This window comes from Siniperca chuatsi, linkage group LG3 (genome assembly GCF_020085105.1).
Source record: "Siniperca chuatsi isolate FFG_IHB_CAS linkage group LG3, ASM2008510v1, whole genome shotgun sequence".
NCBI classification, from domain to species: domain Eukaryota; kingdom Metazoa; phylum Chordata; class Actinopteri; order Centrarchiformes; family Sinipercidae; genus Siniperca; species Siniperca chuatsi.
In genome coordinates, this window is record NC_058044.1 from 19,554,641 (window position 1) to 19,578,516 (window position 23,876).

Below are 23,876 nucleotides of genomic sequence, written 5' to 3' on the forward strand. Positions count from 1 at the left end.
TCTGACTTTGCTCTTGTGCTGAACTGAATGAAAACATGCAGTGCTGCAGGCTGTGAACAAATATCAATGTCTAGTTTTAAAACACGTTGGCGTATTTTATAAAATATGTATAGTGTGTGAGCAGAATGTGCATGATCTAAAAATCATAAGAAGAGTGTTTTACAGCGAATGGAACTGTGTAGAGACAGAAAGAAATACACTAATCCTTGTGTACATGAGCTCTTGGGGCAATTAATCCTAAGCCATCTCCCATTTGCCGTAATGTTAGGCAACAGGCTATCAGTGCTTCACATAAATCTCCCCCGTTTGTTGACAGAATCTGGCTTTTATCTCCTCTTTCCATTCCTCCATCCGTCTGTCTTCTCTCCCTCTCTGTCGCGTCTATCAATCCTGTCTCGCTGTTTGTCGGTCAGTCAGTTCTTATCTTGTCTCTTTTGATCTATGCACCTCCTCCCTCCTTCTGCTCTTGTGTATGGTATAACCATCTGTGGCCGCTCACCTGACCAATGACCACCAGGCTGTCAGGGTGATAATGTAAACCTCTCTGAGAGGAGATAACAGCTCACTGGAATAATTGGCCAGACACGCACACACTCACACAGAGAGAAATGAAGCCAGGGGTACACAGTGAGACGCCTCTCAGTTACCATGGGAACTTGACCTGAAGCCCCCGTATACACTCACACACACATCTCAGTGAACACCCCCTACTGTGTACTTTGCCCAGATGAGGTGCTCATAATAGAGGCAAACTTGAGATGATGTAACATCCCTTGAACAGAACTTGTTGCCCCATAATTATATAAAGAGACTTGAAATCCAAACATGAGAAATATAGTTCCAAATTAATATTATTATTCACTATGAATTTTACAAATTAGTCTGGTAGTATGCTTTATTGTAACCTATTGACTTGTATTAAACAGTTTTTACACCAACATTCATTATGAAGCAAACCATTTGTTGCAGACTGAAAAGGTTTTCTGAGTTCACTCATCAGTAATTTGGCGCTTTTGAACACTTCAGCCTCGCATCAACATGAAAAGCAGTTTGGAATCATTATTTGTCCAGAGGATGACTGTTGAGTGTGTCACTTGTTCCCTCTTGTGGTAAGAAGCGCATACTACAAGTACAGAGAGAGACACTGATGCAGTTTGTTGTTTTAGTAATAACTGAAAAGACGTTTGACGTTCTGATATGCAGAAGAAAATTCTTTGACTGGAATATTTGGGCCATAAGTGCAGTTGACAAAACAGTCTCATCCCAAGGTCTATTCAGTAGCAATCATATCACATGATCTTCATCTTTCTGACTTTATAGAACAACTTAAAGCCTCCTAAATTACTTCCATGTTGCATCTACGATCAAGCAATGAGATTTGGATTTGGAAAATATCACTATCTGTCCCATCTAAAAAGCTAGAAGTCATTCCTGACTTAAATTTTGTCCGAGGTTTGCATGAGATGCATCAGTTATCAGAAATGTTATTGCTATAGATGTTTTTTGATAGACAGACATTAAAGACATTGAATAAAGATGGGAAAGCCACACTTTCATAACTCCAGTTCAGTCTTTTATTTCAAGTTCTAAAGTTTTAGCCCACTTCTTTAGGATGCATTTACTTTATATTTACATTTATTCATTTTGCAGATGCCTTTGTCCAAAGCGACATACAAATGAGGTTCAATCCAAGCCAGTAGATTAAGGAGAAGCCTTCATCACATCATGACATGAATAAACTATGACCTCTGTCTCAGTCTATTATTGTCATGAAGAATTTTTTTTTTTATAAATGTTCTTTATATCCCTTTCAAGGTTCCATTCTGACAGCTTAAAGCAGTTATTACTTACTAAGAATAAGTAAGTATAAAAGTTTATAAAAACACAACAAATCAAAAAAGGAGGAGGTTCCTAACTTTGCTAATGTTTACATGCTTGAGGCTAAATCTGATGTTTTGGAGCCCTTAACTGGTTTCTCCTGCTTGTAAAGATGTGCAGGTGTTTAAAACAAAACCACAACTCAGTGATTGAAAAGCGTTACTTTAAACAATCAAAACTACTTACAGTGATTCATTTAAACTTCCTCTGTTGTGCATCCAACAGGAAAGAGACATTACTATTGGTATAACAAATCAAAAACATGCCTGTAAGCAGCATTCACATTAGTGTCATAATGTAATAAATGATCAAACAGCTCCCTTTAAAGCACGGCACTGTGATTGTTAAGTTAATTAAATATCCTACATCCATTTTGAATAATCACTAAGCATTATGTTTTGTGACCATTGATGTAAACTGCTTTAATTTTGCAGTGCCAAATATATGGTAGGCATAAGAAGAGTATATATAGTGTATAGTATATCTCATTTTGTCAGTAGAAATATTTCTCAAAATTATGCTTTTGAGAATATCATTCCACAACACACATTAAAGACAACAACATAAATATTCAAATATTTTCAGTGTATCTGAACTGGTGTGAGAGAGTGTGTGTGTGTGTGTGTGTGTGTGTGTGTGTGTGTGTGTGTGTGTTGTTTGTCATGCCTGTGTCTGGATGCATCCATGTGCACCGGAAAAGTCAAGGTGACCTTGTATTCCTTTATTCAGTGGGCTCTCAGCCGCAGCAACATCTTGCTAAAAGCTCAACCTGCCCCTGCGTGGCACTGATTTAGCAACACCATTAGCAGAGAGTCTTTCTGACTTGAAACTGCTCTCAAATGTCCTGTCTGAAGAGAGAGGGCGCACTGAGGCGTTAAAAAAGCAGAGTTTTAGCCTTGGAGCTGGGATTGTCCTCCAGCTTTGAGCTACATATTATTATATATTCAGTTTTGTACATAACTATAACTTAGTGTGCGCAAAAAAACAAAACAAACAAACATATTTCCTCATTCACCTCTAGTGGTATGTAGCCATGCAGATAGTTTTGGCTTGTTTGCACAGGTTTGAGATATCCATCTCTGAGATTTCTGCCACCACAGCAATAAAAATCAGGAGAATGGAATTTCATTTCTGGTGCTGAGAGCATTGAATAATATTTAAATAAATTCAACAGGAACATTTCTTTCCATAAACAGTGTTCCCAGGACTCTGGATAATCAACAGACCTCACTGTGGACTGTGTGCTTTGGAACTACTCGCTAGAGAAAAATTGTTCCTATGAAAACTGTTGACTGTTGATTTTTTAAAAGGTAATACTTACATTCTGTGAGCACCACATTGTACAAGGGCTTATCACGAACCAAAGCTGTCTGCATTACCACATACCACTAGAGGTAAGTGCAAAATGTTTTATTTTAGGTAAACCAACCCTTTAAATGCACCCATTTTGCCCTCCATGTGGACAGTCCACTGCCCCTGAGACAAGTTAGTTGCACAGCAGCAGCTACATGTCGTACTGATCACAACTAGTTCACCAGAGGGCAGCGTCCATCCACAAACCACAGACTGAAGAGTTCCTGTGTCCAGCTGTTTGATATTTCGCACACAAAGGCTTCTGTGTTTCTGAGGGGAATTCACGACAGAGCCCATCTTTTGAGGTCTTTTCATTCTGTTCAAGATGGACAGATTTTCTTTTCATGGTATTCTTGTAGAAAGTGTGCATTCACACAGCAGTCACACATAGACAACCTTCCTGTAGAATCAGGTCAGACACATAGTCGACACATACACGTACTCCTGAAAATAATCTGTGGCTAGGTTTATGGCTCAAGGCTGAATTGAACCAGTAGCCAAAAGGACTCCGTGAACATTTGCAGTTGTATGAGAGTCTGTTTCTCTGTGTGGTTGTGTGTGTGTGTGTGTGTGTGTGTGTGTGTGTTTGTTATTTTCTGAAAGAGTGTACCAATACACTCTGCTCCCTCATCGGTGACTCTCTATCAAAACAAAACAAAAAATGAATTTTACGCAGTGTAATGATTATTAGCAACAGTCTGTAATTTCCTTGTTCACTTCAGCCAAGAGCTAAAGGGCAGAATATTAAACCTTTGGACCATGAAAGATGACTCACTTAACTGGGAGTGCTGTTGCCCTGGACTTTGAAAAATTACATGAATCTCACTACCGTTGTTCCTAATCAATAGCTGCTGTTACTTGCACTTTTTTTCATTCTGATTGAAGATTTCGGGCCAACTGTTTACATGGGATATGAAATAATACGGTCTGGTGTTTACATGCGGCGACGCATTTAATCAGAACAGCTGTGTAGCCTTGTAATAGGTGTTCTTCAAAGTTTTCCAGTGGTTTTTAATTTGTTCAACATTTCGGTCTATCCTAGCTTCGTTAATGTTTTCGTGGACTTGTTTGAATAGGGCATTATTTCTTATTTTTCTTACAATCTAGGCGTCCAATAATGTTCAGTTCTTTAAGAGTGTGTATGAAAAACAAACTCTCAGCAGAGGTCCAGTTCAGCTTGCAAGTCACCATTTTTTGGAAGTGGAGAAACGTATGTGCCCAAGCATTTACATCAAGGCGGAGGGAATGCGCAGAAAGAACACAGAAAGAAAGTCATCAGGTTAAATTGTTTACATGGTACAATTTTTCTTTTGATTGTTTTTTGCAGCCGCTTTACCCTAATGTCTTATCACACTCCATGATGTGGATTTACTTACAAATCCATTATTTCAGTGTGACAGCAAGCAATATTGAAATACACACAAATGTCCTCATAGGTCTCTGTGATCCAACTCCATTCCTGTCCGGGTCTGTAGATCCCTGCGCTCCAGTTCCCCTCACCAAGAATTCAGGCTTCTGAACCAAAGTGCTGGCAATGTATCTACCAGATGTGGTGCTCTTCAAGAAACAGCTATAGGACACATCTGAACTTTTCCGCTTCAGGTGACTATGGATAGTCAGCCAACCGTCTTTGTCCACACTTTTAGTAGTGTAATGCCCATCTGAGAGATTGTGGGAGCCATGAAACCAGTGCACATCTCCGTCTGGGTAGACATGTTTGAAGGTGCAGGCGGGACCGTCATGACTCAAAATACCCTTAATGCTCCCACAACACTCTGAGAGGAAGACCATTAGAAGAGTTAACGTCAATAATGCACTTCATGTACAAAACATTAGTGACACTTAATGTTCTCATTTAGCATGTGAAAACATCAAAAAGCCACTAAGTACATTTACTCAAATACTGTACTGCAATTGCAATTGTATTTTACTCACTACATTTTAGAAGACCAAATTGCATTTTTTACCCCTCTACAATAATTTGCCAACTAGTTACTTTGCATATTGAGATTTTACACACAAAACGTATGATACGTTTCTAAAATATGGTGCTTATATTAATAGATTACACTGCCCAGCTGTATTTAAAGTAGTTTACATTAGCTCAACCAGCTGCTACATTAAACAACATTTTAATTAGGCATTCTAGTAATTCATAAGGATTTGTTCAGCTAATAAGTAATTTATTAATGCTTTATTAGCCATAACACATTAAAAAGGACAACTTTTGGGTTGCCAAGTTGTTGCTGGTCTTCATCTTCCATCAGCATAACTTGCTTTGTCTTTATAGCTATAGAGCTATTTATTTCATCAGGAAAGATCCTCTAATTGGCTACCACTTTCTGCAAAAGAGCCGTAGACTAAAATCAATATATTTACAACTCATGCAGACCTGGTGGCATTTTCAAATAAGCCACCAGGTCTGTGGTTAAAAATATTATTAAGTTATTAATAAACGGTTCTTCAACTACAATGATCCACCAAAGTGAGTCAATTATTTTAAAAAGTGGATTTCTCATTTTGTAATTTACCATTAGTGTGTAGTTGTAAATAATTAATTAATGAGTTATTTATAATAAATTAATTTTGGTTCAGATGCTCTGCAGTTGTTTTCCAGAAGGAAAATAGTCCATTGAAGTGGTATTCTTGATGATTTAAAGAGCTAGCTGAAAAGGAAAAAGAAATGTCATGCTGGAGGAGGATAAACACCAGCCAGAGACATTTTTTACAACCTGACAATCAAAGGTTATTCTTACAAACTGATTATTATTGATGTATGAAACATTAAGAAGTTATTTATTAACCATAGTTATAATTTACCTACATCTTTGTCTACAAGTTTGTCTCATTAGAAAGTGTTAGCAAATGGTTCTTACACCATCAGGAATAATAATCCAATATTATATGTATGTGGCAAATATAATACTGTGGACCTTCTGTATAATGACAGCTTTTACTTTTGATATTGAAGCACATTTTGCTGTTAATTATTCTGTACTTTTAAACATGTAAAATTTTAATGTAAATTAGAATTTGACTTGTAATGGACTGTACATATGTATATATATACCTTGTGGAGTTTTGGTCCACTAGTAGCACTATGGAGCAGTTTTTTATGAGTGGGTCCCCATTTTGTGTCTCGTGCTCACACACAAGGACGCACATGTACATGCAAGTCTAAGTCCAACATTATAGTGTTTTCAATACTTAAAAATTAGTTTTTCAAATGTTTTATGAGGAAGGAAATGAATTCAAAACATTTGTTAGACCTCAAGGATTGATACAATGCGTTTTGGTGAAGAACATTGAATGTAAACATCCCTTTTGTTTGTTTACTAGAAAACACCTTTAAGTAAAGAATTGGAATACTTATACCAAAGTAGTAGGAAAAGTAGCTAAAGAGAAGCAGACCAGTATTTTGTACATTCATGACAGCAGTTTTATAAATGTTATTGAGCTATATCACTGTTTGTCTAAATAAGAATAGACTCTGACCTTGTAACTCCACTCTTGTATATCCATGCAGAGCTCCCTGGTTGGATTGTAGCTTGCACATGTAGCGCTTTGAGTTTCCGCTCCCCAGTGGCTGCGCTTTTTGAAAGATGAGGGACAATTGTCCATGTTTATACTCACAATGGAAGTCACTTAGAGTGTGTCTGGGGTGTGTGGTAATGTTTCCTTCACTGTCCACAGAACATAGGGTTGTTTTGTTTTGGGACCACTCCATACGTATGACTGATAGTCCATTTCTTGATGAGGACACGTCGCAGTTTAGGGTTACCTGTTTCCCACACTCTGCTGTAATCTCGGAACTCACACTTAATCTCGCCAGCTCTGTAGACAAAGATATTGTACTGAGATTTAATGGAAACAAAAGCTTCTTGTTGGTTCCTTTGTATATTAAAGTTATTATTAACACCACCACACTGTTGCACCTCACATTATTAGAATATTACACTCTGGTCTTCCTTTAAACTTTTAAAGGAAAAATACTTTTTCCTCCTGAATAGCCCAGATCATTCTGAAGATTTATTTCTGCAACATACAGTATTTGTGACAGACGTTTTCTTCAGTACTTATTTCTACTGAACAAATGACTTTAAACTAGTTTAAAATAGTTTCACATACCTTGTGTCGTAAGAGTGAATGCACTTAGAAGCCAGAGAAGTATATGCAATGCTGTGGACCCCATTGTCACCTCTTTTGCATTTCACTGTGACATGGAGAACAATTCAGTTAAAACAGATCTCAATATATAAACACTACATTTAACAGACAAGTTTTTGTGCAGGCTTAGCAGGCTGATTTACCCCCCAGATTTCAAAAAGCAGCATGTTAAGTCGTATGGTTGTTTGGAACTGACCTCAGGAGGATTGATGCTTCTCCTCAGCTCTTCTCCAGTGCTTGTTCCTTGTGGTGCTTTAAGTCCTTCAGACTCGTCCCTAAGTGCAGAACGTTAATGATTACAGAATTACGAAGAGAAGTTTCCAGGAAGGCTTATCGCTGTGGAGGGTGTGTGCTGGAACCTGAATAACAAAGGAGAGGCAAGGAAGCGTGGTGATTTGTGTGTGCGTGTGTGTGTGTGTGTGAGCGTGTGAGGAAGTGAAAGGAGCCAGAAGGAAAGTGATGGCCTATTCATAAAGTAGTACAGCTGCCACAAGTAGACACTTGTATGACTGCCTTTGATGTGTCGCAACAGTGTTCTGCTGTTTCATTTCACTTCATTCAACTTTCATATAGATTTTTGCCATGAGGTCATTATGATTATTTGATATTGTTCAAACTCCATGGGAATAGCCACAGGGGAAACCCTTTAAACTATTCTGTTACAAAAAGTCACTTCATTGTGTCTCACTGTAAGTTCATTAGTCATTTAATGGGAAGTAGTCATGAAAGAGTGACATAAATGTCAGAAATACACACACACACACACACACACACACACACTCTGGTCAAAACACACTGGATAGTAAATAAACACGGACTCATGTCTGTGTCCTTCACACAGCACACTCATATTTATACCACCCCTGCTTCACATTGACACATAACAAATAGAGTAGAGGTAAAAAAAAAAAATCTCTATGTTTTTACTTATTTGTGTGCAAGTGCCCCCCCTTTTTTTTTTTTTACTAATTGAGTTTATTCTTGCAGCTGTTTAGGAGACCACTTTGATTCACTAGTTTCTGTGGGTGACCTCTATGAGACATCAGAGTTCAATTTTGGAAATTAGGGAGAATGTACCCCTGATGTGCCCCTGGTGATGGGAAGGCTTTTTGCCTAAACATCTTGGTAAATGCAGCTTTAACATCCATAAACAGGTCACCTGTAAACTTATATGTGTTTATCAAAGGATAATGATATATTTCTTATCTTATTACTATCAGCAAATACCAGGAAGAAACCAAAATGAACACTACGTTTATCCTACTAACAACTTTTGTCAATTGCTTATGCCTCCTTGGTGCAGAATTGCATTAGTGTCCAAAAATTATTAAAAACACATGAAAGAGCCATGCCATTGCATTGGGTGACACATTCCTTCATTGCAGGGAACATGACCAGTGTAGCTTATTTTGAAACTGTCCACCGCTACATTTTGTATCTCTACAGAGTAGCTCAGGTTCAACTAAATGTCACTGAGGATGCTTGGGATTCTGTGTTTACACTGCTTTACCATTTTGACGAGTTGAGAGGAATGAACTTCACCTGCCATATTTATTTTAGAAATTCAGTGTGCCGACTTGTGCCCCAGTATAAGTGATCAGTGTCAACAGTGGGGTTCTATGGTGTGGTGGCATTAACTATATCTCTTTATCATATATATGACATAAGAAAGTATTCATGTAAACGTGTTATTTTGTGTGACTATATAAAACAACAGAAAGCAAACTCAATACAGACAAATGTAACTGATTATAAACGAATAGATTTTTGTTTAACATGTCATTTCATGGCTAACATCTTTCAGTTTCTTTATTTGTTTTTAATTGTGCATCTACGCAACAAAGGTTGGTTTAAAACCTTTATGTCTAATCACTCGTGTTCCTTGCCCTACAGTATCTGACTTCTTTTGAGTGATGGTGCTGCATTCCCAGATCTCAGCAATTAGCACAATGTTACTATTATCAATAGACCCTTTACCCGGCAGATATTATGACTTGTCATATTGCAATTAAACTTACTAAATGACACCAAGCAAACCTGGGGCTTTTGGGCCAGTGGGGATCTGCAGCCCTGGAGCAGGTTCATGTTTTGCCCTGTCTGTAATCAGTCTTTGGCTGTGTGTGCACACATCCACACACACACATGCAATACAAAAACATAAATGTTCTGCTGAAATTCACTGTCTCATATTACAGGAAAAACCATGGTGTCAAACTCTCAGGTCTTTACTGCCCTGCATGACAGCAGCGTTGCGGCTTAGTTACATGGCATGTCGAGTTTTATCCTGTACTTAATTGCTGTGGGGACCAGATTACCCATAATGCTGAGTTTTATCTGGGGCTTTAACATGATTTGCAGTAGGTCTATTAAACGTTTGAAGTTGTTTAGCATCTGGTAAATAAAGTTTGACAGTAATTCTGCGCGAGAGTCCAGTTGGGTTTGAGTCGCACTCTGGACCTATTGCTATGGTGACTAGTCAGGTAAATTTTGTTGCGATTGGTGAAGTTGAAGGATGACATTTTTTTTTTTGGGACTGAAAAATTGCCATGCTAATAGAAACTTTTTTTCCACAGCGCCTGGATGATTGTCAAAGATGCAAAGTTTGTGTGACCTTTCCTGGATATCACTTTTGTTAGATGGATCACTTGTGGCTCCAAAAGCTAATATTTAAATGATTGGAAAAATTGGCCAATGTTCTAATTACCATCAATACAAAAAGATTTGAATGGGCTTCATGGACAACAGTTCATGGAGCTCAGTGCATAAATTATTTTTATAGAATAAAATAGCACCAAACAGAAGTTGTGAGGTTTTTAAATGACAGAAATGGAAACTTGTTTAAAATTATTGCATTACATGAGCTGTTGATCTTCCATTGCATCAGAGTCTTGAAGATGCTGGTACAAGTGGCACTCATTTCCTGTGTATCTAATTCCTGTTGAAGACTGTCACTGTTAAAACCCCCCAAAGCCACAATAAAGCTCAGCCTCAACGAGGTTTAAAGAATCTAAGCCATGCTGGCACTTAACTCTAAAAGTTCTATAAGAATCTCAGTTGCAATATGTTGTATACTGCTGCAAGTTTACATTTAAAATGCAACTTGCTGCATTAGTGGTAACTGAACTGAAGCTTCCATGTTTTATGTTGGAACAAACATATTTAGTTCTGTTTTAAATCAGTTCAAAAAAAGTTATGGACATTTAAAATATACGTCAGGTTTAATAGGCTGTATTTTATTCAGATACACACAGGCAGCTGTGGCTAACAACTCTATGTCATTTATTACTTTAAAGCCTCAGAGATGTAGTTGGTCAGCTGATACAAATAGGAACAGATTTTTTTATATTCAAAGTCAACATTTGATATGGGTTACTTATTGACATAAGCGATACCCGCACAATGATAATAATGAAAAGGCGCAGTATGCAGTAGTTTTCTTGGTTTTCCTGAACAGGAGGTGAATCACCAAAACAGACTAAGAGGAATGCATTGACAAACAATGGGCATGTTGACTTTGCCTCAAGCTATCATAATGTAATTATTTGTTATGTTTAAACAGTCCATTACTGTTTCAGTTTCTCACAGGCAGTTTGAACTGGATTGGGAACCACTGTTGTTGTTGTACGCCCTGTAAAGCCCATTGAGACACACTGTATAATTATGATACTGGGCACAAATAAACCTGACTTGACACTTTGTCCCAGGTGTCACTTTTGTTGGCTTTTCAAGATCAGCAGCAAGGAATTATAATATAATTTACTATCGTGTTTGCTCGTGCATTTGTCGAGCTTTCAGTTTTACTAAAAGATTCCTGTTCCTATTCCAGGTGGAGAGATGAGTCACTGCTGAGTTATTCCTCCTTTTTATATATTAACACAGTTCTCATCTGGGTCAGCTCCACAGTATACACTCTGTTTGTACTAATGAGCAGTGTCAGAGCAGTCACAGACTGACAAACTATTTTGTTTACTAATACCAGAAACTAAGATTTATGAGCACTTTGAAGCAATAACATCTCACCATAAACTAGGCAGCTCTTTGGGAATTCCAATTAATTTGATAGGTAAATATACAGTACAGTATTCATGGAGAATTTGGACCAGACAACAGGACAATGAATCATAAGCACACAAGTGATGTCACTTCAAACAATCTTTGTTCTCAGTTAAGCTCAGTATTTTCTGGGTGAGATAAGTTTCTTTTGGTTTTGGACTTGTCCTTCCTTTCTTGATTCTTAGTACAACAATTTGAAGTGTATTACTTTCCAGTCAAACTGGAGTCAAACCCAGTCAAACCTGCTTTCCTCTCACTACACACATTGTTTGTGTGTAGTGAGAGGAACTCACTGAGCTTGCTGAGCAGGTGTATTAAATACACTCTCAACTAAGCATTGATTCACATTATACTCTTACCCTCGCCCTTTCAGCCTTGCTACGTGCCCTCCCTTCTCAGCATCTTCGACTGCTGACTCCAGCCATCAGCTGCATGGTTGTAGTGTTTAGTACAGCCATTAGTGATGACTAGTGACATCCAGAAAATGGCAGGATGCAATCAATGCTATCCTCCTGCGAGAGCCGTAAGTGAGAGGAGCGTAGGAGAATAGGAGCAAGGCTCTAAATTGTACAGAATTTATTTTGCGAGCAAAGACGAAGAACAGCTTGAGCAAAAAATGAGTTTATTTGTTGGAGTGGCTGCGCACAGGTAGCAAGTAACTCGCCACTCAGATCAAATTGAGCCAATTTTCCCAAACTGTCACAGGAGCGCCATAGTGGATCTCTGCAGGGCAATGATTGTGGGCTTTAGCTGTAGTGTGTTTTTAAGGACAAAAGTTTAAAGAGCACAAGGCATTCTCATTCCTGTCACACTGAGTTTGTACACACTGTGAGAAACAAGATTTCTCAGCTTACCTCATACCTTCAAAAAGGTAGAATGGTGCATCTATCAGGTAAGAGCAGGGAAAAAACATCCACTTGTTAATATTTATCAAAAGCTCTACATTTTTAGGAAAAATGTGAATTTCAGCTTTTTCTGCAACATGCACAATTAAATCTCTGCTAATCACTCTGCCTTTACTTCGCTTGCTATCGGCTTGGTAGTAAAAGAGACATCACATTAAAAGAACTAATGAATTAGCTGAGAGACAAAGTGCTTGTGACCACTGATAATCAAATGCAAAACCAATGCATTTAATATGCACCAAAGCAGTCCTTCTCTTCATCTAGAGAATTTCTAAAGTGAGGTTCTAAAGTCATATGTTCAAAAACATCCAATGAGATTATTCACATTGCATATTTTTGTATTCAAATATATTCTGCAATGCCCTAAAACAGTTACATTTGTGTTGTTGTTGTTTTCAAGAAGTTACATGTAGTTTTAAAAAGCTAGTAGAGTTTGTCCTGCAACCTGATCTGTGATGACACAGTATGTTGATATATCTCCATAATATAGTATGTGTAAATAAGTATGTTGACTGAATCACAGAGTAACGTTCAGTGCTATGTGCTGAGGACACAGCTGAGACTACTCCCAGTGCACTAATAAAAACACTAATAAAACTGTCTTCCAGTATTGCATTACTATACCCTTGACATGGACAGTATTCCACTTTATTCCCCTTTGTGTTATATGACTCAGCCAGACATGTCAGATAATGATGTAAAATCAGTAGCATTCAGGGACATTCAATATGTAGATGCAGTGCAAAAAGAAATGATTTGGCTCAGCAGCAAACACAGTCACTCAGGTAAATCTACACACTGTGGGAGGAAGACACACCTGGGACTGTCAAGGTGACAGACATATACTTACACCGACAAACACAGACACACATATGCTGACAATAACTCAAAACTTGAAACATATGATCAGATACTCAAAGAGGAGACTATTATCCCCTAGCTTTAACCACTGACAGGCAGATAGACTAACACATCCAGCATGCACCGGTCAATGGTGTCTGTAATTCCAGTTCACCCATGAGCCTAAACTCCAGATTGTTTTCTGCTAAAAGCCTTGCACAGACCACACCAACACATGATATGACTGCCCCCGCTGTCCCTCTCCACCCTCCTTCTCTCCGTGCCCTCTGTTTGAGCCCTTAAACTTTGAGGACATCTCCATAACACACAATCATGAATCACATTTATGAGCGGATCTAGAAGCTTAGCTGCACTCATAAACACGCCACCCGACCCAATCTCCGCCCATAAAGACAGCTATCACACAGTTAATGTCTATTGGAAGGTTCGTTGGAGGTTACAGAATGAGAGTGCACAGAAATGGGATGAACTGTTCTGATGGGTTTGAGGGAAGTTGTGCTCAGTTTCGGACTGAACAGAAATGACAAGTATTGCTCGCTCCTATAAAGTTAAGTAGTCTGGTCCAGAGGCTGCACTCAGTATTTTGAGATAAAGAACAAAAACATCACTTTAATGACTGTCCTCTGAAATTTGTTTTCAGTTAAGTTCAATACAATAGAACTCCCACCTCCCACATCTGGTAATTGAATGGGAAGAATGTGAAAGATGTTTTGCGTCTGTCTGCGTTTTGAGCTTGCACAAGCCCTGGCAAACCCAGCTGGGTCTTTTTGTGAATTTTAAATGGTTAAACCTAATCAGGATTATCAGGTATTCAGTTAGAAATATTAAGTATTCAGTAGAAAACTAGATTTTGAAACATTTTATTATGTATTTTTTTTATAAACCAAACTAGAATCATCAGCTAACATTTATTTTAGTCTTATGCACATATGAACAACATAGTGATGACCAAACTCTGTACTCGAGGACCATTTAGGTTCATATAATGCTATTTAACACATACTCTTATACGGCTTACAAGGCTTTAAAGTCATACTATACTTCATGTCAGAGAGCCATCTACCAGATAAATCTGATCTTTTCTTTCCCTTTTTTCCATATATTTTTTAAATGTGTTTTCTATACAAACCATATCAGTGTGACAGAAATAAGATTTGATATCATGAATGATTCATTATGCCCCAGCTTTTATTCCTGGCAGTCATAAATGACCTTTTCAATGAAAAGGAGCAACAACTTCAAAGTGCAGACAAGTGACAGACCAGAAAGAAAATGTAGACAGGAAAGGTTAATGGCGGATTGTTTGTAAGCTCTACAGTTCTCAATTTTTGACACACCACTCTAACATGCAACTCATCATTATATCACGTCTCAGTGGGAAAATCCACAAAGCCCATCAGATCAATGAAAGATTTCTTGACGTTTTCAAGCCATGAATGCAGATAATTGGTTCACTCTCTGGGATCATATGATTTTAAATGTCATTCATTCAACATGTTTGAAAGGTCTCAACATCAATGTTAGAAATGACCTGTCATTATATTGAGGTACTGTACATAAAGCTACACTGTACTGTAGCATAAATTACCCTCATGTGGTTACAAAAAGCTGCAGCTACTACTTGAACATTGAGGCATTAAGGAGCATTGTGCTTTGCCATCTGTGGCCTCATGATGCATCAATCTCACCATAATCTACAGGCTGTTACGAGCTTCAAAAGGATGCAATTGAATAATCTTGATTCAAGTGCAGCTGCCTGCTGCAGCTGGAAGGAACTTTGAGGGATTGGAGACTGGAGAGATAATCAGTAACAGTAACAACTGATTTCATGTTCAAAACCCAATCCTATTGCTAGACAAGAACACTGATGTTGGACACATATGCAAAAACCTTGGTTATGTACAATGACGAAGTTTTTAAAAATGTTTCTTTCCAAAATATCTGTGCATGGCAATGGCAGTATGGTCAAAGGGGAACTCGGTTACAGGTCTTGGGGAGTACTACTGCCTATGTGAAAAAAGTTTTTTCTCCAGAGGGAGCTACACGAAAATCTTATAAATTGCCTTAAGTGATCTAGGGGTGTGGAGTTAGAAAGAAGCGAGCTTACCAGACATCTGTAGCCTGTGCCTATTGGCTATATTAGCCACTACCAGCATAGCACACCCGAATCTCTGACCAAATTATAAGCAGTCAAGTTGCATTGTGGGTAATGTTGGCGCCAGGTTTTGACAAGGACGTCGAACGCGTGGAATAAAAAAGACAATAGCTCTGGTTCTCGATACAACTGTCCATTGTCTGACAATGTTATAGGAGTACAATCCTAAAATGGTGGAGTACTCTTTTAAGGTTATGGAAAGATTGACACTATGGAAAAAGAAAACTATTGTTAAGGTAAGGAAAATAAAGTATTTGGTTAAGGTGTGAGAAAGACCTTACATACCCATCCATCACCCCTTCCACACCCTAATTTTCCGCCTCATTACATAAAGGACACATGTCCAGTATGAGTATAATTCCTAGGGACACAACCGGAAAACCAGTTTCAACTGAAATAAACTCACATCATTGTTTGTACCAAGAAAGCCTCATAACATTTTGTGAAGAGAACATTGGCAGATCAATAGAAACTACACTGTTTGCATTATGTTGTAATAACAAGAACTTAAATACAAGTAGGCACATTGTTCTCCATTAAGATGCATCAATCCTGAGTTTGATCACCAGTGACAATGCATTGTCACTGTTTCAGGCTGTTGCTCTTGACCAGCTCAACATCATTCTGTCATAATTTTAATTTATCCGAGCCATAATTCACTCTAATCTCTAAAGAAACAACCATCTCAGGGATCCTTGTTATCTTTTGTTTGGACTGTAAATGGGTAAAATAGAATATTTGGATACATATCCCATGCCTCCTGTAAGCCCGGTGGGGTTGTCAGCAGCTTTGATGCATGACAAATTTATGTTTGAGGGAGAGTTTATCACTCTGAAACCAGCTCTGAGGAGATCAGAGGCATGTTTTTGCAGAATCAGGAAGCTAATCTGGCTCAGAGCATACAGGGTAGCTGGCCTACCTTCTTAGCGAATGTAGAGCCATGCTCAAACTTGACGCCAATGTTTGCTAACGCAGAGGATTAGCCTCTTGTTTGCTTGCACTTTGAAGTTGCAGATGTGTTATTGCGGCATCACTGGGCTAAAACATATCCTTTATTTTGGCTCGACTCCCAGATATGATTCTAGCTTCGAAAGGTGTTTTATGATAGGATGATTAAATGTAGTTCAACCTGCCTCAGTGAAAAAGATGACCCTCTGTATGATTAACAACACTCAGACAACCACTTCACACTGAAGTGCTTATAGACAGAGTGCTTTCACTGCCAGAGATTTAAAGTGGGTGTATTTGCCTTAATTATAAAAAAGGAAATGATTATGGTAATTACACTGGAAGCACACAGGGATCTCTATCCCCTCATCCATCTGATGAAGAAATTTTTTGTAATTTAATAATAAGACACCTGCATGTAGACAGATGTCCACATGCTGGTGCTTACAATGCAGCTCCCTTAATTAGCCTTTAGTGCTTCACCTTGAATTGAGCAAGGTGAGTCTGCATCCCAGTTGCAACATAATTACAAACAAAGGATGAGCCAGGAGGAAGAGCCATACAGTAACAAGAGTCTATACCCAAGCAAGCGTTTCTGTGAGGTTGTAAAATTTGTTTTTAATCTGTAGCAGATGGGGTCAGGGTAAATTTCATAATATGGAGGTGTCAAAATAAAGGTCTTTGACAAATGTATCAGAAGGATTTATCATTTTGAAAGTGTTACATAGTTTATTTTTATGAGGATGGTGTAAGCAGAAAGGTCAGCATGTTTATTCACTTGTGAGATTTTATGATATTATACTGTATGTAGTGTTGAGTTAGTGAAGATGGGGAAAAGATATAAGAAGTATAGTATTTCTGACCATAATGCATGAACTATTCATAATGTTTATGGTTGTAATTTCTTCTTCTTTCTTTTGATCTGATCATAATGTTAGATGTAAAGTCCAGGGATCACCAAAGTTCACAATTGCTTGCAACAATTACATGGTAATCCACCAAATAGTTGTAGAGAGAAAAGTCAGAGGATCACCAAAGATTTATCCTCTGGTGACCATGAACTGTAAAAAATGACATGGCAATCCATATAAGTTTTGTTTTATATTCAGTTTGGACCAAATTGGTAGACTGACCAACCAACATCTTAGGATGACACAGCCATCCCAAGAGCCAGGCCAGTAGCATGGCTAAAAACAACAAACAACACCTGTACTGTACAACACAGCTTCTCCATTATAATACCTTCACAACAATGCTACAATAACACTATAACACTGCAATAACACATAGGGAAGTTATACTTAATGTGTTTCCAAGAGGAAATAACATGTTAATGCTCTTGACATAGCAATACAAACTAAAAAGGTTATGCTGTTCAGCTGAGTGGCAGCTACATACACACACTTCTAGTGTGTAAAGACCTGCACCAGGGAGGGAAGGAAACACATTTCCTTTAACCTTCTATTGTTAAGGCTGATGGACTGAAGTGTTTGTGTGTCATTGTTTGGTACCATGAGGGTAGCATCCCTCTTCACACTCCCTCAGATTTTCCGCTGGTATTACATTTTCAGTCCGAACTCTGTGTACAGCCCTTCTAGTCGACCTTCAGTAGATTTAGTTGCACATCTTTCTACCAAAAGAAAATCCAAACTGGAAGTTTTCTATCTCTCATTGCACTAGTGTGTACTGAATTACAAGTGTGCTCTGTCCACTGCTAAAGCAGTTTATTTCTGCTCTCACTTAATCAGTAACAATAAACACAATCCTAGATTTCTTTTTCACTCTGTAGCTAAACTTACTCACTGTCTGTTAGCCTTTATGGCTTGTAATTTTTTTATTTATTCTGCAGAAAAATATGTGAGATTAGATACAAAATGAGTTCCTCATCTCCAGCTACTTCTGCAATGTTAGTGCGATATTCGTATGTTGAATCCCAGATAGTATATGTTCTTACAAATTTTTACAAAATCAATTTGGTGTCTCTGGCCTGGCTCTCGCATCATTAAAGTCTTACTTATCTGAAAGAACACACTGTGTTTTCTACATCAAATGCGGAGTACCTCAGGGCTCTGTTCTTGGCCCTCTGTTTTTCTCTCTTTATATTTCACCTCTTGGATAAATTATATGCAGTCATGGAATTCATTTCCACTGCTACGCTGATGATACCTAGCTGTATGCGCCTGTAAAGGTGGATGATCATTCCAAAATTATTAAATGAGAGGCACCTATTTGATCAAGAAACAATAACTCTCAATAATTGTGTGATTTCTCAAAGTTTGACAGCCAAGAATCTTGGTGTTATGTTTGATCCTACCCTCTCTTTTGATCAGCTGCAGCATGATCAATGCTGCAGCAAGAATGATCATGTGCTGAGTGCTTACTGCAGGAGTTAGTTGCTTATTCTTTGATTACTTCAGGTCTTGTACCTGTTACCATTATCCTTCCGGCGGGTCGGTCTCAGTCTCAATTAAGCCTAGTACTTATACTCCATGTTTGTCCTGCCACCAAACATGTACTTTACAGTACTGTAAACTTTCTGAAAACCACTGCATCTCTCTAAACCTCTGTTTGTCTGTGTCGCACAAGCACATGAGCGTCCAAGTTGTGTGCTTATCGCTCTCTCTCTCTTTCTCTCTCTCTTCTAACTCTCTCTCTCCCTATTTTCTCCTCCTGGTCCTCTCTTTTCTCTCAGACCTCTCTGTGCTGGACCGTCGTCTGTACACATTACATCACTTGCATGTCTGTCCATCCTGGGAGAGGGAGCGCTCCACTGTTGCTCTTCCTGAGGTTTCCCCCATTTTTTTCCCTGTTAAAAGGGTTTTTTGGGTTTTACCTTATCTGAAACGAAGGTCTAAGGACAGAGGGTGTCGTATGCTAAACAGATTGTAAAACCCCTTGAGGCAAATTTGTGATATTGGGCTATATAAATCAAATTGACTTGACTTGACTACAATTATCAAACGCTCGGCAGTTCTCACCTCCCCTGTGGCTGATCAACTTAGGCCCATCCATCTCTGAATTGACGTATAGGACTGGACCTTGTTGCCAATGGTATTCATGGACAGTGTGTATTAGCCTTCTAGCCTCCCCTGGGCACTCATCCACTGTGATTTAGTGGAGCTGATAACCATGAATTTCAGTCAGGTAGTTGCGGAGAAGCGTAAGTGATTTATGCTTTTGTTTACAGGGTGCTGTAGGGGCCTTAATCTGGCAGTGATGAGAGGGGGAGAGGGTTTGTCTACATGGGGGGGGGGGGCATGTAACACAGAAAGGTGTTGTGTTAAGTAGAGGGACATTGGGAACCCAGCCCCAAATAAAAACTATAGTATTTTTCCTGCGTATCTGCAGGTTATGCATCTCCATTGTAAATGAACCAGTGAAAATAGGGTTCTTGACAATATTCAGCCATCAATATAACTTTGATAAGCTCGCCATTCATCACTGAAAGCACCTAATAAAGGTATGACTCTAAATATCATCCAACAAAGGATTGCTTCTAACAGAGTGCTGGTCAGATCATTAGCCTCCATTGATGCCCCCTTTAAAGGCATTACCCTTCATAAATGATAGCCCTGTCCATTAGTGGTAGTGCATAAAATGAGCTGTTTGACTACTGATGAAAATGGCCTCAATCAATGCTCCCACACCTCTATGACCCTGCCACTGAGGATTATTCCCCTGGAGGGAGAAGGCGCTAAGGAAGTGTCATCCATTATCTTTGCCTTATAGGTCAGCAACACAGAAAAACACCAGGATAAACATCAGTAACATGTTCCTGCGACAACAAATCCTGCAGATTTAAAGTGGTGTCCTTGTTGGAGATGAGAGGGGTTTCCATCTGATGGTTGGAGGGAGGGGGAAGTGGAGAGTATGAAGGACACAAACAGGCGAAAGGAAAAAAACGTGTAAGCATAAGACAAGAAATGCTCCCTTGCAACCCTTCCATCCAAAACACACACACACACACATACACTTGTGTCACTACCAAGCTATATTTCATCCTACTTTGAAAGGGAAATATTTTTCCAACTTGACAAATGCCAAAAGAATATTAACTCTTTATAGTAACACTAATTTCAAACATCAAATCATGTCTGAAAATGAATCTAGTGGTTGTGTTCCCCACTGACTTTTACATTTTCATTTGACAGCCGTAGCAGCAGGCAATCTTGGTGATACTCAGAATCAATAGAAGTTTGAGAAGAGAGATTACCTAAGGCTGGCTGGTCAAATCAGTCACCTTAAATTACTAAGGCAATACAAAGAATGGCTGCAGGTCTGTCTTAAATGCCAGAAAGTGAATCACATCATCAAAGACAGATTAGAAAGAAAAGAAGAAAAGATTAAAGATTAAGAGAAGTACAGGGGGAAACACAGACAGGAAAGATCATTAGGTAATGACCCTTATCTCTTTTCCTTAGCTCTACAACAGCTACTCTGAACTATTAGAAACAGCAGAAATGATTGACAATTGTCTACCTAACAAACAGATCTTTAAAGGTCCTCCATAAAATATTTTCTCTGTTTGTTCTATTCAATCATGCAGCTTTAAAGCAGCTATAATCAATATTTTTATAGCAACAATGGATCACATGAACACTTGTATGTGAAAGGGGTCCCTCGTAGTGATGAGGCTACAGAGAATTATTGCCTGACTCTGCAGTTCCCCTCAGCTCTAAGTAGCTACGTAGCATCTTTTAACTAATTGTTTTGGTTTACGGCCATCAACTTTAATGTTTTGATTCACTTTTACCATAGTGTCGTTTTGGGCAGCTGTTTGCAATGAAATAGCACTAAACATACACTGTACACTACCTGCCCAGCACCACATGGTAGATGAACAGTTAGCAACTAGCTGCTGAATATAGTGGAGCATTTAACAGCTAAACAGCCAGATATTTTTCTTTTTGGTGGAGACCAAAAACAAAACAAAAAATAGAATGAATATTGAACTGACATTTGTCAGGTGGTCATAAACACAACTCCAATTGAATGATAATGTTGCTCTGTGTCTGCTAGATATGTAAATAGGTTAAGGATTTGCTCACAAATTCGCCATATCAACTTAAATGGTGATAAGATGGTCAATGCTGTGTTCACAGCTTGTTTCCTCTGCCAAAAAATCAGTTAATGCAGCTTTAAAGACATTATTCCAGGTTTAATTTAACATTTTGGAAACTAATTTGTTTGTACAGGACATTGATTTAGTTTGAAAATTACATGAGTTGGATTTCAGAACACACATTTGAATTTAATTCACATGCAAATAAAAGCAACTCTTACTCTAGGTTAGGTTTATCTCATTTAATTTAGATGACCTGGTTCTTTCAGCCAATCATCCACAAGTATTGTGATCTCCTTTTTTAAAATATGTCAGTTGAATTAATGTTAATGTGAAAACGTACATCATTCTTATCCTAAGCCATTTATTTGAAAAAAATAAAAATTATAATTGACTTATAAAAACAAACCATGCAAGAATTATTTCATGTAACGGAAAGCTTGATGCTCCTTTCCCTGGAATAGTCTCACTGGGGGTTTTTTGCATGTGGGTATTTCCTTAATTTTTTCCTGTTCTGTTATCTACCTCTGAATGAGGAACTGTGTGTTTACATTTGAAAGAAGGTAGAGTTGAGCTGTCACATTCCAAGTTTACAACACTGTTTCCTCTTTTACCACCAAAACACTCATATGTTTGCTACAGTAGGTTCCTATTTTACGAACATTGTAATTCTTCCAGAGACAACTTCCAGCAGCTTTTGTTTGTGAAACTTCTGTTGTTGATTATCCCTTAGAGAATACTTGACCAAGCTTGGACAAAATACAACTTTAAAATTAAAGCTCATATAAAGCTGGAAAGTGTGCCGTGCTGAGGCAGTCAATTTAGGACAAGACGGCTACATTACATTGGTGTCAAGAGAGTAACTGCATGGCCATTTGGGCCAAAACAAACTGAATGAAGAAATGTAATTTGAATCCACTTGGGAAAGTTCTCTCACAGGGCTTCAGGGCTTGATAAAGGTTTCCCAACAAAAGTTATAAGGAAAGCTTATCCCCAGTTGTTGAAATATTTTAGCCCTAGTGCTTGAACAACACATTAAAACATGTCAGTTTCATTTACAGTTTTTGCCAGCTGGGTGAACTTTCAGTTGTTCTATGGTTTTGATTACATTCTGTTGTTTTTTAGAAATTAAGTCTTGTATTGTAAAGTATTTTCTTCTTCCTAATCTTCTTACTCTCCTCTCCCTGATTTTGTATATGCTGAGGAAGACTGCTGTTTTTGTAAGTCGCTCTATGTCACTGTGAAGTCAGTTTGTGGTTATATTATCACATACTAAAAAACATAACAGCATCATAATCAAATATACTTCTATAATTACGGTTTTATCTGCTGTGCTAACACCAGCTTGCTAATTACAAAAGCAATTTTCCTCTTACCTCTTGCCTTTTCTGTTTGATGGCTGTCGAATGATGCCTAATTTGCAATGCGCATATCTCTCCTGGACTGTTTGTTATCTCACACACACTATCACTGCTCCACCACTTACATCTGCAACATAGCATAAATGATGTAGACCGCTGAGTCACTTCCTTTATTGAAATCTATTGTCTCTGCGATACCTTGACTTCCTGTCCTAAGTGTAGTTATAAATTCAGTGGCGTCAAACACAGTGCTCTTCCTTCCTTTCTCTACATCTAATGAAAGTTTGTAGCTTACTCTTTTCCTCTTGATCAGTGGACTGCCACTGTACTCTGTAAGCTTGCCCCCCTTATAGGACATTTATTATGTCCTTTATCATGAAAGTGAAATGGCATCTGTTATCAGAATTTTTGAGTTTGGGTATTTAAGCAACTGTCAAACCAAACTTGTGTGGTGATTGAAACACATAAACCAAAAGTGGTTCCCAACCTAGGCCTTGTGAGACTTTGGAGGTGGGGATGGAATAGACACTGGCTGATGTCTCCCCTCCTTTGACTGGTCACTTTCAACACCCACAGTCTCAGGCCTGTCTCTGATTTTTTTGGTAGCAGAATCATCAAGAAGATGTCGGAGAAAAAAGAGGTAAAGTGAGGAACAGACACTTCTACAATGCCTTTAACACAAGTAAATCGTTCATAACTAAAATGTAACATAGGCTATTTGTGTCGACAGCAGTGGCATATATGATCCATGTAGTTTACAATTGCTATGAAAAATGTAGACCCAATGCATAAGTTAGTTAAGGTCTGGCAACTGCCTGTCTTCAAACCAAACAGCCAATCAAAGGTCATGGACAGTATTCAAAGTGACCAATGCTCTGTGTGGTCACAGAGCAGAAATGCTCCCTCGCGAGGATGGTTTTCCGCTCTCGGATACTGTTCTGTGCGCTCGTATCACGTGCACACTCATGGTTTTTATGTACGCGGGTTTTGAGACCAATTAAATGCCATAGAGTCACAAGCCAAAAACATTAGGAACCACTGCTGACATAGATTAAATCCCTTACATTTAGATTTACCTATATTTCCAACAAAGCTTTACTCCCACATGCCGCAATCTTATATATAAGATAAAG

The 23,876-nt window shown here is 38.4% G+C and overlaps 1 protein-coding gene across 2 annotated transcripts; it reads right to left on the minus strand.

The window, feature by feature from the left end:
- Positions 1 to 1,560: 1,560 nt before the first annotated feature.
- On the minus strand, positions 1,561 to 22,840 carry LOC122873589. Of its 2 annotated transcripts, none has more exons than XM_044190496.1 (5): positions 22,759 to 22,840; positions 7,595 to 7,757; positions 7,360 to 7,444; positions 6,727 to 7,065; positions 1,561 to 5,006 (listed from the first exon to the last, which is right to left on the minus strand). In XM_044190496.1, exons 3-5 carry the CDS (start codon positions 7,421 to 7,423, stop codon positions 4,615 to 4,617), a joined length of 795 nt encoding a protein of 264 aa, XP_044046431.1. In that variant the 5' UTR covers positions 7,424 to 7,444; positions 7,595 to 7,757; positions 22,759 to 22,840; the 3' UTR covers positions 1,561 to 4,614. The 2 variants fall into 2 exon arrangements, with proteins under 2 accessions (XP_044046431.1, XP_044046432.1); XM_044190497.1 differs by having other exon boundaries at positions 7,595 to 7,673; positions 22,759 to 22,773.
- Between the last annotated feature and the right edge of the window lie 1,036 nt (positions 22,841 to 23,876).

Coding starts and splice junctions, on each gene's coding strand:
- LOC122873589 (XM_044190496.1), bottom strand. CDS start 7,423: ATGGGGTCCACAGCATTGCATATACTTCTCTGGCTTCTAAGTGCATTC. Junction 7,066..7,359: donor ATTCACTCTTACGACACAAG/GTATGTGAAACT, acceptor CTTTGTCTACAG/AGCTGGCGAGATTAAGTGTG. Junction 5,007..6,726: donor TACAAGAGTGGAGTTACAAG/GTCAGAGTCTAT, acceptor TCTTCCTCTCAG/AGTGTTGTGGGAGCATTAAG.